The 15,165-nt window shown below is 44.9% G+C and overlaps 2 protein-coding genes across 8 annotated transcripts in view; one reads left to right on the forward strand and one right to left on the reverse strand.

Annotated features, from left to right (window-relative positions):
* The first annotated feature begins 36 nt into the window (after nucleotides 1-36).
* SH2D4A (SH2 domain containing 4A) lies at nucleotides 37-10,690 on the forward strand. Its single transcript, XM_005238035.3, has 9 exons — nucleotides 37-550; nucleotides 1,323-1,482; nucleotides 2,005-2,161; nucleotides 4,272-4,337; nucleotides 4,751-4,889; nucleotides 6,093-6,309; nucleotides 6,714-6,844; nucleotides 7,692-7,912; nucleotides 9,323-10,690. Exons 1-9 carry the CDS (start codon nucleotides 376-378, stop codon nucleotides 9,413-9,415), a joined length of 1,359 nt encoding a protein of 452 aa, XP_005238092.1. The 5' UTR covers nucleotides 37-375; the 3' UTR covers nucleotides 9,416-10,690.
* Nucleotides 10,691-13,169: 2,479 nt separating this feature from the next.
* The window catches only part of CSGALNACT1 (chondroitin sulfate N-acetylgalactosaminyltransferase 1), a 47,893-nt gene continuing 45,897 nt past the window's right edge, over nucleotides 13,170-15,165 (reverse strand). For all 7 annotated transcript variants that reach the window (XM_055795244.1, XM_027787746.2, XM_055795246.1 and 4 more), the window contains one exon: nucleotides 13,170-14,994. In XM_055795244.1, coding sequence (XP_055651219.1) covers nucleotides 14,711-14,994 — 284 coding nt within the window. In that variant the 3' untranslated portion in view covers nucleotides 13,170-14,710. The remainder of the gene's footprint in view (nucleotides 14,995-15,165) is intronic.

A 15,165-nucleotide genomic window follows, 5' to 3' on the forward strand; every position in this document is an offset into this window, starting at 1 on the left:
TTCTCTCTCTTTTGATATACTATCAGCTAGGTTTATCAGGGTATCAACACAACCTCCCCACTCCAGGACCCATCCCTTCTGGCCAGCTCTCCCTGCAGAGCGGGCAGGGGCTGCGTGGGAGCTGAGCTCACCTCTTATTTCAAGGAAACTTAACAGCAGGTTTTAAGCTACTTATTTACTTTTTTGGTCTCTGCAGGAAGTCTGAGCTAAAAAAAAAAAAAAAACAAAAAACCAGACAGAAGTATAATTACTCTGGCACGCCTGCATTCCTGCTCCAGGCTCAGGCGGGGAGGGAGTCTTTCTTGTTGGAGCCAGGAAGAGGATCTGATCCCTGGAGATCGTTGCCACAAACGTGCGTAACTTAAACCTGCAGCCATGCTGAAACAGATACTATCGGACATGTACATCGATCCCGACCTGCTGGCAGAACTCAGCGAGGAGCAGAAGCAGATCCTCTTCTTCAAGATGAGGCAGGAACAGGTCAGACGGTGGGAGGAAAGAGAAGCTGCTGTGGACAAGGCTTCAGCAAAGAAGTCACTGCCAAGAAAAGGTAAGTCTCTGCCTGTCAGCTGCTTCCCCTGGCATAGATGTGGCCCAGTCAACTGCTCCCTAGAAATAGGAAGTAATGTGTCCTTAGAGTAATTTCTTCTCCCAGGGACATATAGTCATCTTTCCAAACCACAACTAAACCCACCTGTGATGGAGCTGTTCTGGCCAGCCATGGAATGGTTTTTACTCCCTGGCCCAGACACTCCGTCCTTGACCAAATTACTCAACTGCCCTAGCTGGGAAAACATGGCTTACTTGCCCCCAGGAGATATATGTCATTAAACTTCCCACTAAATGGGGCCTCTGAATCTGTCTATGACTTGAACATCTGTCCTGGGGCACCAGATCTGCAAGGGGGTTCCTGCTGTACCTTTAGACCTGAAGTCTCCTTGCCTTACACAGCACTGCTGGCTTCTAGGAAGATAACACTCTTCTCCCAGCTCTCCCCCACATGCTTTGTTTGCAGGTAGGTCACTCTCACGCAGTTTGTGGGGGGCAGTGGCAAGGAATTAAAGCAAGAAAGGAAACAGTGGCGAGCCTTTTCGCTTGCCCCCCGACTCAGAAATGCCTCCTTCACTGACCTGGCTTCAGTACTATGAAATGAAATGGGAGGTGCATGCTGCATCCCAGCCAAGCTTTCCTTCCCCGTGTACAGCTGCTTTTGGGGAGGCTCTGCCATCAGCAGCAGCTAGGAGGGCACTGCAGGCAGGACGCAGGCCCTGAACGGAGCTACCAAAGCAAGAGTGTTTGCCAAAGAGCTGCTTCTTTTCCAGCCGGCAGGAAATCAGTGACATGGAAGCTCGGTGCTGACAACGATGTCTGGGTCTGGGTGATGGGCGAGCATCCTTCAGACAAATCATATGCAGCCATCTGCGAAGAGATCCAGGCACAAAGGGCAAAGCGGTTAGAAAGAGAGCAAGGCAAGGAGGGCAGGTAAGCACCCTTCACCTGGAAGACTTGGTGGGCAGATACAGAGAAGGTATTTCTAGGGACACAGAGGCTGGAGTCTTCTCTGTAGGGGCTGTGGTTACCACTGTCACACGTGACTTGCAGGCAAAAGGCACAGGCAAAGGTGGCTTTCTGTGATACACACAGTGCTGGCAGAGACCAGCTGCAGGCCGAGGCTTGCCCCAGCTCACCGAGCCTCCTGTGACATGGCTCCTGTGCCATACCCTCCGCAGACCACAGGAAATGCTAACTCTTTGATTGCAGCAGGTGGTGTTTGGGTTGCACTGATTCGCTGACGGGTGCCTGTGTACAGCAGGATGACAGTTACTCACCACGAGTCATTAATTTAATTATTCCACCTGCCTGATTTGGAGATACGATAGTTTCCTGCACACGTGCTGCTTCAGTGCAGCACAGCTCTGCTCACATGCAGCTTCCTTGCAAGATGCTCAGAGAGCAGAAAGTGACTCCCTTGGGTTCCTAAGCCCTCTCTCTCTTGCGTTTCAGAGAGACTGACTCTTCTGTAACACAGTCTCTACATCCACAGTCAGGAGTCCCGGGTGAGACAGTTCTTCATGGGAATAAAAAAACCACCGTGGAGGAAAAGAAGGAAGGTGTGAGAAAAAGTGCTGCTGCTACAGGGAAAAGCCAGGAGCTCACAAAGGTAGCTTCCGCCCTTTTCCTCCTAGCTATCAGAAACATGTGCTTTGAGATCTAGGAAGTACAGCAAATCCTGGTTGCTGTAAATAGAAATCTGAAGACGAAAAAAAGCCAGCTAACTGTTACGGCTTTTCTTCTGTAGTCAGAGAAGAAGCTGTGCTGTTACATCCATCCTTAGGACTCTGGAGGTCCGAGTCCTATTATGAGCTGGGAGAGATCTGCTCTGTACCAAGCAATAAGTTACTCTGGATTCCTTTGCTTCCATTCTCTGTGGGTAAAACAAGGATCACAGTGGTCACAGTGCTTTCCCTCCTGCTCTGTGGCTAGTTTGGATGGCTTTTTGGGCAAGACCGGGGAGGGTATCTCAGGAACTGTACATGCAAGGCCACAGCCCTCAGACAAAATCATCTACCTGTATAAAAGAACAGATTAAGATAGAGAATTTTACTGGCATCCTCTAACATGCAAATTTTAGGTTCTTCTTTTCTTCTTCTCTTTTTTTTTTTTGATCTTCTAAAATAGTTAGAAAATAGCTTACGACCTTGGCAACACAGGAAAATACCAAACGCAGTAACTACAGTGTCTGCTTTGCTGTGGTGTTTCATTACAGAAATACTTTTCTCCAACAATAAATAAATTTCTACTTTTTAACTGGGTACAAAAAGCCATTTGCAGAGAACTAGGAAAAAGATGAGTTAAATTAAATATCCATGCAACCAAAATCGAACAGAAGGAACAGAACACCCTGCCAATTTTATGGGAGAAGTCCAATCTATTCAGCAGAATTTTCATCCAGCCTTTTGCTTCTAACTTGTATGAGTGTATCTTCTTTTATTATACAGCCACTTCATATTTCAGTATAAAAAGCACAATAACTGAAGGTTGGGTTTTGGCAAAATGCCTCTCCCACTGCTACCAAAATACTGAAGAGGATTTTGAGCGGCTGTCTCCTTTATCGAAAGCCTCTGAGTCACATGGGGTTTTTCTTAGCACTATTTGCTGAAGTTGAGCAACAATGTGAGAGATTTGTTTTTTCTTTTCAAGGCAGCTATTAATCACAGTTAACAACAAAAAAAAGGCAACCCCCCCAAAAAAAACCCCAAAAATCTCACCGTGAAAAAAAATCTAAACCCCTTTCAAAGTTGTGTGCATGGAAATAGAGGGGGTTGTATATTTTACTTTTGTTTTCTATCATTGTATTATTAGTAGCTTTTCCCCAGGTTTCTGGGGCTTTTGTTATTAGGAGGGGTGATCCAGACCAAAGACGCCTGTTGCATTTTCTTGGCCTGGAGAGGGACCTTTCCTCACCTCCCTCGTTGAAGTGCTTTCTCTGAGATCTAGTTCCCATCTAACCTGAGGGATCCGGGCATTGTGCTTTCTCTGCTGCAGGGGACAGGGGGCTGAGCTAAGAAAACAAGCTGCTTCACACCCACGTGAAGTTCCTAGTTTCCTGTCAAGGAGCGGGAAATTGGAAAGCCCTGTTCATATTAAATATTAGCCAAGCTGGTGACGGAGATAAAACGAAGTGTGCCCTTGGTAAGCAGTGTAGTACAGTTAACTCATTATTCACTGCACCGTGGGAGTCAGTCTGGGACCAGTGGAGAGGTGGGTGGGTGTTTGCTCCAAAACAAGTCTAACTGTTCATCTTCAAAGGCAGGTCTCACCTAGCGTTTGCTGCCAGGATAGCTGGTTTAGTTTGCAAGGAAGATGAACACGAGATACGCAGCTAGTAGGGTCAGTCTGACGAGCAGGGTTTTGTAGCACCCCAGCCACAGCAGCAAACAAGCACAGGCAGGTAAAGCTGTGGCCAGCAGGTTCTGCTAGAGCTTTCTTGATAGGGAGGGAGGGAAGGGACTGCTCCCTGGGAGCACTTGGGAGCATTGCTTAGCAAATCTAGGTGTGCTTATGACAGTGCTGACACTCCTGAATTCTCCTCCTGTGGCACTTTAGGCCTAATATAATGAAAAAAACCCGATGTCTATCAGAGAAGGCTGGCAAAATTTGTTAACCTAAATGTCACATCACTGCTTCTGCGTTAAACACCTATTGCTCCAAAAAAAGAGCAAGTGTCCTAATGCCACATTTATTTCTCACTGCTCTCTTCTTCCACCCAGAGGGAAAACAGAGATGTTCACCAGATGCTGGCAGACTGCCACGTGAGGAAGCGTGGCTTCCAACAGGTAAGTGACAACCCAGAGTGCTCCTAACACATGGAGTGGGGCCCAGACTTTATCCTAGAGTCTCAGTCAGCCTCAGAGCCTCATCTGACCCAAGAACATCCTCACCTCTTGGACCAGTTTTACCCAGCGTTGCCATGCTCCTCATGTACAGCGTGAGAATTCGGAGATGATGCAAAGCAGGCCAGGCTATCAGACCGGGGAACAGCACAGGGAGATGCTCCTGATGACTTCTGGTGGACTGTTTTCCCTTACTTCCTTTGTTGCCACCTGCAGTAAAGACAGACATTCAGAGTATGTTGTTGACATCAGAGGGATTCACAATAAAGAATGGAGTTCCCAGTATTTCTAGGCCAGCTAAAAAGCAGGGTTAAAACTAGCCTGGAACAAAGCTGAACACACTGTTTCTTTCATAGACGAAGGAAGCACAGAGGAGAAATTCAAGAGAAGAGACCACAGCCTCCCAGGAGGCAATACTACAGAGTCACCCCAGCTTGGAGAGCCAGAAGATGCTTCAGAGATCGGATGAGAATGAGCCTGAATGGCAGGAAACCTGTAAGATCTTAGGATGACCTTTTTCTATGGGGCTTGAGAAATTCTAGGGCTCTATGGGGGTGATCTCAATCCTTCTCTTGCCACACTGGAATTGAAAAATTGGTCAGTGGGTGGACAGTACTGCCAAGAAATACAGCACTGCATTATCAGAAATATTTCCGAGTCCACACAGCACCGAGACTACAGCTGGGCAAAGAAATTGATTTTTTTCCCTACAGATACTATATTAAAACAAGCAACAAATACAAACCACAGGAATATAGCCAGGATAATCAATTTTAAACTAGAAGCTGGCCCTTTGTAGGACTTTGCAGTAACCATTACTCTTGAGGACAAGGGTAATGGGTGACAGGGACGAACTCAAAAGAGCTTCCCTGTCATTCAAGCACAATCCCACCTAAGCAGAGGCCTACTGCACTGTCTCACATAACGAATCAAAACAATAGGAAGGAAAACGGCAAACAGTATGAGACCCGCAGCAGCATCCACCACTGCTGCCAAATACTTCCTGGAGAACCCGATGCATTTTTTTTCCCAGTTCCTCCCCAGCTGCTCAGTAGATGGCAATGCTGTACTACCAACTGTTGCCACTTCAGGCCAGGGGTTTTCTTTTTCTCACTGATAAGAAAAAATAATCTAAAGTTGATTACAAAAGCAAGGAAAGAACTAGCTTAACTCAGACCAGCTGAAGAGCTGGTTACTCCTACAGACTCCAGGCTGAGCTGGACCTAGACAATCAAGGCAGTTTTGCAAGGCAGTTCTCCACTTCCCCTAACAGTTTCAGCAAGACTCCCTCCCACCCTCAAAAAATTATCAGCATTTTCAAATACTTCAAAGGATTAATCTGGGGTCGCTTCAGCAGCTTTTATTCCGTACAACCTGCACACCCCACCAGCTCACATGAAAGACTTTCTGAACCAGGAGTCAACATCCAAAACAAAACCGAGTAGTCTCAAAGGGACCTGGTGCCCAGAAAGAACCCAGATTTTTAATCTTTTGAAGGAATAAAAACTGGACCCTATTAAGTAGCAGATGCCCAAAAGTGATGGGACACACGTGAAAAATGGTCTCACAATTGAGTGCATCTTTCACCTTGTGAAATGGGTTTTTCTCCCACTTCATCAAGCTGGAAGTTGGACAAAGGGCAACAAGCTTAAAACTTGCCTGCTTGTTCGCTCCTGTAGGACTCCTTTTTTGTTCCAGTGAGGAAATCCAAGGCAGCAGATGAGAAGAGACGCTCCCTCGCACGGCAGGCCAGGGACGACTACAGGAGGCTTTCACTGCAGGGTATCCACAGAGGGAAGCAGGCAGATATTTCCAAGGGTGCCACAGCAGGAGATCGGCGACCACTCCAATATCCACCTCTCCCACCCAAGCCTAAGCTTCTACCTTCTGCGATGGCAAACGGGAGAGCAATTAGGTAAGGAAACCCCTGTGCACTGTGGAGGGGACAAGGGATGAGCTTCTTCTGCTCTAGCATGGGATGCTTGAGATGGGAATGGTTAGCTCTCCTGCTCACATGGAGGAGGCACCTCGCAGGCAAAAATGCAGAGCGTAGGCTATATTTCAGCCCAGGGTGTGATGAAATTATTTGTTCCGCCCTGGAGGGTAACAGGTTTATTTAGTAGAGTGTGCTAAGCCTAGAGTACCTATATATTAGATGCTAGGTGTCCTCTGAAAACCATATAAAATTGCTGACAGCTGCACTAGTGTAAGCCTTCTGTTTAGGGCTGTTCTTAACATCCTGCACAAAAGCTAAGTCCTGACAAGGACTCAAAAGGTGTCCTTAGAACTTGATGTACAAACCATGGTCTTTTCTAACAGGAAAGAAGGCATCCAAAGGACAGTCTCCAATTCCACTGAAGAAAGCATCATCAAGTGGTTCAAAGAGGAGCAATTCCCTCTCCGAGCTGGCTATCAGAAAACCACAGACACAATAGCACCTTGGTTCCATGGTGAGTCTTGAGTGTTTCTGCCCCAACCCAATTCTTTAAGGAGTTGTTTCTGCTAATATGGCTGCTGCCGCCACAGGATGGACCCAGGAGCTTTTTGAAGGTGGCTATGTTTTCCATCTTAAATATCTATTAATGTAGTTTAAATTCCTTTAGCATTATGACAAAGGGCAAGCTAAAGTATTAGAACATAGGCCAGGTGTTCAAAATACCCCATACCTCTGTGCCACCCCTGCCTCCCGGTAGTGAATGCGTGGTCACCCTGGTAACTGCTTGGACCAGGGTGAGAGAGATTCGAGCACACCTCATCCAGCTCAGCTTTGGCCCCAAGTCACTCTCCCTCCATACGTGCTCATTATCCACCACCTTTCCATCACATTTCTAATGGGTCATCATAATCCCATCCACCTCCCTTGCTTGGGAAACTCCTTTGATCCAAGAGTGCAGCAACAGAAGCGTTATCCTCTTGCAACTGGGCTGTCAGTGCTTGCGAGGCGTCCTGACAGGACCTGTGATCACTGTCTCTGCAAAGCCCTGCCATACTGGAATCAACACGCAACACAGGGCAATGCTGTTCTCTCGCATAACACAGAAACTGTTCTTTTGAGCTCTGCGCGTCTATCATCCACAACCAGCCGAGTCTGGAACAGTTAAAGCGCAGCTAGCATGTGGCCATGGTTTGTTACTAGCAGTGGCAGTGCTGTTCTTCCTGGGCTGCTGGGTGACGCGAGGGACGGAAGTGCCATGGGCTCGGTTTAGAGCAGTAAAGCAGATGTCTTGTGAGAACTGTTCCAGCCAGTCCTGCACGAATGCTTTTCTCCCTTCGGGTTTGTGTTTTGGTTTTGAGCAGGTATCGTAGCCTCCAAGAAAGCAGAGGAGCTTCTGAATAAAACAGTACCGGGGAGTTTTCTGGTCCGGGTCAGCGAGAAAATCAAAGGCTATGTGCTCTCCTATCGGTCTGTGGAAGGATGTAAGCACTTCCTCATTGATGCCTCCAGTGATTCCTACAGCTTCCTTGGAGTGGACCAGCTACAACATCCAACCCTGGCTGACCTTGTAGACTACCACAAGGTGAACATCTAGCAATGCATTCATTAACTGTTTGCTTACTTGCCTCAGGGCACTTCAAAATAAGTAAGAATAGATTCAGGTTTTTTTTAAATAGGTACCTAGACCCATTTTAGCTGCTGTTGGGTATCCTGTGTGCCCCTCCAGAAGGGTATGCCAGCCTGATGGGTACATCTGAGGTGATCTAACACATCTCAAACATCTTAGACCTGACTTATTCCTTCTCAAGTGCACAGAATGCCTTGTACACAGGGCCCATGTTACTTACACACTGTTCAGTAGAAATGCCGATAAGGTGAGAGATGGCAGCATATTCATGCAGACTTCATTTTGGGGGGGATTCTCTCCGTTTTTGCAGGGCCCCGGCAAGTTGGGTAAGCAGAAAATCCTGCTTGCCTCCAGTTTCAGCAAGAAAGAGAACAAGGTATCGATAATCTCCAAGTAGGCAAGGTGTGATATGGAGCAAATATAAAAAATAGGAGGGAAAGAAGAAGGTTGGCAGGTTCTTGCAACAATACGACGGTGCTTGCTAGCACTGTCTGCAGTTACCTGGGCTCCAAGGAGGGCCAGATGGATTGTTCATTCCTTTACTGTAAGATCTGCCCAGGGGCAGGACAATCATTTTGCCTAAAGGTTCATTTAAAATAAGTGCCTAGCCTAACAGAGACATGGCTAAAGATAATTGGACATGAGGAAAATACCTATGTTCATTTGCTATATGGAGCTCTACCTGGGCTACCTGAACTTGCTTCTTGCATGGGTTTCACAGTTCAGGCTGAAGTTGTTGAAAGCAGGAGCTATACAGCTCTACCAGAGCCAGAGGATTTAAAGCCTGGCTATGCCTATCTGTATAAAGATAGGGCCGTGCCCACTGTCTGCGAAGAATCCTACAGACCCCCTGCGCTGCAGCAGAGATGGGCAGGGTGAACCCACTCCACTGAAGTGCCTTAGTGGGTTCTGCTTATCACCCACTGGGTGACCATGAAAGAAGGCAAGTTTCCACCATGCGTCTGGTGCTAGGGTGGAGAACGAGATGGGAAGCAGAGACTGTACTACCCGGGAATTCCCTTGTTAGAACTGGGGCAGAGGGTCTGGGCTTATTCCAGGATCTTTGTCCCTCCCACAAACCCAGCCAGGAGCACGGTCCACAACCACCCTGACCCGCATAGCTGCATGCTGCACAGCCCTTGCTCCAGCACCTTCTAGGCTGGGCAGTAGTTCCTGCCATAGAAGCTGCAGTTGCCTACAAGACAAGCACAGCTCTTTCCGAGAACTGCCAGAATTGTGCCTCTGGGTTCCTGCACCAAGCACATTCCGCACCTTCAGGGAGGCAGGGTGACTGCTGTCCGCCCCGTGATGTGATAGGTAGGGTCTGTTTGAAAGGTGGTGTTTAATCATATCCTATATCAACAGGACGAACCCATCACTTCCTTGGGGAAGGAGCTGTTGCTTTACCCGTGTGGCCAAGAGGACCAGGAACCAGACTACGTCTCTCTCTTTGAGTAAACCTCCCCGTCTCGCCGTGCAGCCCCATGCTTGTATTCACAAAGACCAAACTTTGAACTACAGCTGCTGATGCTTACCTGAAACAGTAGCCATCAGCACCCCTATCTTCTGTCCTTCACAACAAAGCAGCAGGAGGAGAAGTACTGTTGTGGGCTCGTCATATCAACAGAATTAAAGGATGCATCAGCCCAGCAAGCTGAAAAGCACCTGGATGTATGCTGCACAATGGAGTGAATGAGATGCTGAAGTAATCCGTTGAACAGGGAGATACTGTCACCTATTTTCAGTAGGTTTTTGAAGTTTTCCTGGGGGGCTTCTGTATTCAAGCTGCCTTTGGTTCTTGAATACAAGGTTGTGTGCCGCCTAGGAAATAGATTAGTATCTATAGTTGAATGAGATCATACCTTCCTGAAGTCACAAAACAACTTGGAGAGGTGAATCAGTCTTGATATAGTAATTTGCATAATGTGAAGCTTAATCCTGTAAAAAGCTGTGCCCTTGGAGTCAAGGATGTTCAAGCCAAACATCCAAGCAAACTCTTGGTGCCTTTCAGTGAAAGGTGTTCTCTGTGAAGAGGGATTTTCATGAAAAGTGCATTTTTAAAATTCCTTTAGCCGCTGAATATAGATTCTCACTCTTTTAACATGTATTTAAATCCCACACTGACCTTTCTGCACAAAGAAGGATTAACCTTTTTAAAGGGAAAGGAGAAGGGAGACAGGAATTTGTATGAATGACTACCACATGCACAGAGCCTAAAAAATGTAAGAAGCAGCGCCTGTATCAGTATTAGCACAGTTTACAGAAGAGTGTTTGCCAGTAAAGAATACTGTTTTCCCACACGGAGCTATTTATTGCAAGTTGTGTCCACATTACTGAGATGCACCTGGTGTAAATTTTAACATAGAACTTGTTCTTTCAATGTGATGTTCTCTCTTTGTGTGTTACATTGATTTTAAATTCTGAATTATGTTTCAAAATATTGGGGGAGAGGCTGGACAGAATCACATAACAAATTAACCCTCAGCCACCCAGATTCTCTTATGTTGTTGCACGTGGCAAACTCTACAGCTGAGGGTTGTGGTGCAAATCTGTGAACATAATTTTTTAGAGATGCAATCTTCAAATAGTGAACAAGAGTCAATCTTGTTTCAGTTGTTTTACCTGTTCCCTTCTTTCTGTTGGATCAGGGATACTCAGCTTAACTTGAGGAAGCAGTCAAAAACTTTGAAAACTGTTTTGCAGAATACAGATTAAAAGAAATTGTTGTACTCATCTGGTCTTAAAATTTACAACTATGCTAATAGCTGGTTTCCATACAAGGAAAGAGGGGATAACTGCACTCCAGTTACACCAGGTTTAACTTGCTAAAGCCAACAGCACTCTGGCAGGGCAAATGACTTAAGGAGCTTCTTGAGCACAGTATCACATGTATCAAAGAGATATTTTTCAGCATGAACTGCATGAATCATGACAGAGTGCTAGATTATTTGTAGGGAAAAAAATCCCTCCTTCCCTCTTCATGAACTGTTTCTTTTGAAAAATATGGCCAAAGTGAAAGGTCATTCAGAGATCCTAGAGAAGAGATAGCATCTGTTCTCATGTGAAGAACATGCCATTGCTGCTGTCCTGCTGGAGAGAAATCATGAAGTGTTTTGTACACCTATGGGCTAGTAAAGACAGGGGACACAGTCTCCTTTAAAAAGGCAGTTTCAGAAGCAGGGTGTTTCTGGCATGAACACAGCAGGACTGCATGACAGCAGGACATGATCAGTTTTAGCTCTCAGATCTTAGTAGAACTCCTTGGGGTTTGACCTGGTAACCAGTGGACCACTAGCTTCACATACCTTTATACATACTCATTTGCAAATGTTGGCTTAGTAGAGCCTAGAGAAAGCCACAATCAGTCTTCACAGCTATCACACATTTGAGAATCATGCCTCTTTTTTGAAGTTTTTTAAAGACTCCCAGTTTCACTTGTTTGCTGTGAGGGAAGAAACCTGAAGTTTTATACCACCACATTTAGATTACTGTACTGACTACTAAGACAGCATCCTTGCCAGAACCAACGGCCAGAACAGAACCCTCAAGGTATGCTTAAAAAATCTAGTTACCCTGAAATTCTGTGGAGCAAGGATGACTTGCCATGGTCATTAAGGAAGGGTGCTGGCTTGTCTTTGGGGGTTTCTCTGTAGAATCTTCCTTTCTTCAAGGGATGCTGTGCAAAGATTACAATTTAGTCACATTTGAAAATTGCTTGCTGGAGAGATCATGACACCTGGAAGGATACTGCAATTTTTTTTGCTCAGTGCCTCTGTGCCTTTAACCAAAGCATGCAACAGTCATAAGAAATTAAAGCAAGGAGTCCCTGCATGGCCTCCCCATGTATGCAGAATGAGCTCTATTCCCCCCGCAACTAAGATCCAGGCAGCTGCCATTCTGAGAAAGATCACAAGGTGTTTCTGGGACAAGGAAGTTTGAGAGCTGCCTGGCAAAAGCTATGGTTCTCTTGGCTGCTCTCTTTGGTTTTAATCTTTTTCTAACTGGTCTGAAAGACCTGTTACAGCCCCATTTGGCTCACAGAAACATAGCTAATAGCAGCTTCCCTTTCTCATACTGTTCTTCACCTCTCCTATCAGTGCAGTCTCCACTTTTAAGAGAGCCCTGCCAGACTTCTGCTCTAATTAGATTCTCCTGCACATCACTGAGGTGGGCAATGACTGTGAGCTGGCTTTCTACATCATTGATTCAATCCCACCTCTTGCCAAACTGGCTTCTGCAGCCAAGGAACAGGAACTGCATAGACAGTATTATTCCTGGCAGAAGGAACAGCATCTCTGTGGGAAAGAATGTGCAAGAGTCACAAAGGTGCTATTTAAAAACATAACTTGTGAAATTCTTGACAGGGGCTGAATGACACATTTGCTAAGGTACCCAAAGTAATGAAGTGTTGAATTTACATATGCCCAGCACTTAGAATCAGAGACTAATACAGGTTTGAAGGAACCTCTGGAGATCACCTGGTCTAGCCCTGCTCTACAAGTGTGTCCAGTCTCAAAGTTACATTAAATTGCCGAGGGCTTAGGGAAACCTAAGGGAAGATAACAAAAAACCATCATGGAAATAGTTAAGGTTGGGCTTGAGGCAGGTTATGATTATGCAACTTCCATAATATACACCACTCAGTTTTAAATTCTGGTTAAGTGGGACCATCATGGAAATAGTTAAGGTTGGGCTTGAGGCAGGTTATGATTATGCAACTTCCATAATATACACCACTCAGTTTTAAATTCTGGTTAAGTGGGACTGTAGGAACAACTATTACCTTGGAGCAGCTCAGTTACTGTAGCTCTCATATGCATTCAACGAGCCATGCCTGTCTTCTCCTACTGCATAATATTTGTAAAGTTACTTTATCAAACCAAAGCTCTTTATAAACAATTTATCACGTATTCTGAGAATGAAAAAGTTCTTTGGAGAACCTACTTGAGTTGTTGATGTTTTTACAGTAAGTGATGTATCTGGGGGTTGGATTTTTTAAGCATACAGAGTTTCCATTCTTTTTGTACTTTTGCAGTGGTTTTGGACATTTTCTGATTTGCAAGAGAAGTGCAACGCATATCATTTGCATCCAACAAAAGACAAATATATGTAAATGTGTCAAGGGAAAAGGTACTTACAGTAGCATGGTCTCTGCAGATTCTGCATGCAATGCTTTCAAAAGAAGTTCATAAGCACTCTTCCTACTGCACAGTGGCACGACAAATAGCATTTTATTCATTATTCAGTGCTACCTTGCATATTTCTTCCTGCAGCTTTTACAAGCCAAAACCCGAATTAGAGTCTGGTTTCAGACTGCTTTGAATCTGCAGCTATAAAACAAAGAGACCTCCTAGAGAAACAGCATTTAGGCAATCAAATGGGATTTCCAAGCCCATGCAGTTTTTGTTGGCTAGTATATACTAAAATGATAAACAGCAGTCAGCATTAAAATTAAATGCTTTATAAGAGCAGTAACTCCTGCTTTCAACAGTTTAAAAATCTATTAAGAAGGAGATTAATTTTTAGGATGCACCTGTAATTATCATACGAGAATTTGCAGGGTCCTGTAAGCCATCACAAAATTTTATTTTGTTAATTACAAAAAGCTTGCTATGTCCTGGGCAAGATTCTATATTTGGTTTAGAAGGAATACTTTGGTATAAAGTCAGAAAATGTTCATCGATTTTGGTATCTGACATGCAGAGTTTAAAGTCTCCTGCTAAATCAGAACTGCAAGTTGATATGTATTTCCTTTTCTTCAGCATGGTAAAGCTTCTGCCTTTCAGCACCCAGGCTGTGTAGAAAAATCACTTCACTTATCTGAACTCACTTCCCATCCACAGGAAACACAGATCTGCAAAGCATTTTCCAAGTGTTGGAAGGCTTTACTGTTTCCTAGTAAGCCTAGGAGTAGAAAACCTGAAGTATGGCAAAATAATTCCCAAGCAAAATCAACTTCATTCAAAAAGAAATCTTGAGATACTTATAATATTCGGAAGCAGAAATACACCATCTAATTCATGTGATACAGACATGGCTCATTGCTTTTGGTTCACTGTCCACAGAAGAGAACAAACACTACCCCTCTAGTGTTTTTGAAACATCAACACTTGACTGGTAGGGCTTTCTCTTTTTGAATTTTAGAAAGCACTTTCTGAGAAAGCCTCTTGTCTCTGAATGAAGCAGGAATACACTGTTAGTTACTGCTGCTGTCCCCCCACCCCAGCCCCTTAAGGGAAAGATTTTTGGTCACTCCAGCTTAACTATCATTAACAACCAGATGTCCTTCTCAGAGCAGGAAGCTCTGTAGTTATTCAGAAATAGCCCTTTTTACATGTCAGATTAGATGTAAAAAATAACTCATTATTATTGGCCCACCAAAGGGTCAATCCTTTAAATAACTGTACACATCTTACAAACATTTTGTCAGAAGAGCACACCCATTTGTTACTGTGAATACCACACTGGCATTTATGTAATGTTCATTGTCTCTGTGACCTTGAATCCCATCAAGTGTTCAAGTCTTCCCGAGAAGCAAGTGCTGAACGGTCAGGCTGAGGGAGTATTTAAAAGCCCAATTAAGGAAAAAAAACAGAAGAAGGGAGGAGAAGCACTTTCCCTCATCTTTCTTTTGCTACCATCCTGCTGGATTCTCCGCCCTCTTTCAGTCTCATCTCGTCTTTTCTTGTTAGCAACTCTTTTCAAGAAAAAACTACAGTCCAATTCAGAGGCTTTTTGCCTCACTTTCTGGCTTCATGTCTTCTTACTGCTCAGTTTCTGTCTGTGCAGGTGTGTCTCAACCTCTTGTTTGAAAACAAGCATCCCAAGCTGTCCGTGAGAAGCTTCATTCATGGCCTTGGACTGCATGCACATTTTGTACTGCTCTGGGGTTAGCTCATCCAGACATTGCTTTTCATGCCACAGGTGGAAGAGACCCCTGACAGGTGTTCGGATCACAATGAGGTTGCTGTGAAGGTATTTGCGGTACAGATGTACATCTTCACCACCCCAGCCTTTAATGTCCAGATCAAAGCCACCTGCATAAACAAAATCCAAAACAGAACTAGAAATATGTACTAGTAAACTCAATGCTATTAATTGCACTACAGCTGTTCTCTGGCTCCGGTCAGCCCTCTAAACCAGCTATGTTTTCTGCCAACATCAAAGTTCTGAAATTTCTTAGTTTCAAATCTTTCACTACTAGGCAA

This window comes from Falco peregrinus, chromosome 2 (genome assembly GCF_023634155.1).
Source record: "Falco peregrinus isolate bFalPer1 chromosome 2, bFalPer1.pri, whole genome shotgun sequence".
Classification (NCBI taxonomy): domain Eukaryota; kingdom Metazoa; phylum Chordata; class Aves; order Falconiformes; family Falconidae; genus Falco; species Falco peregrinus.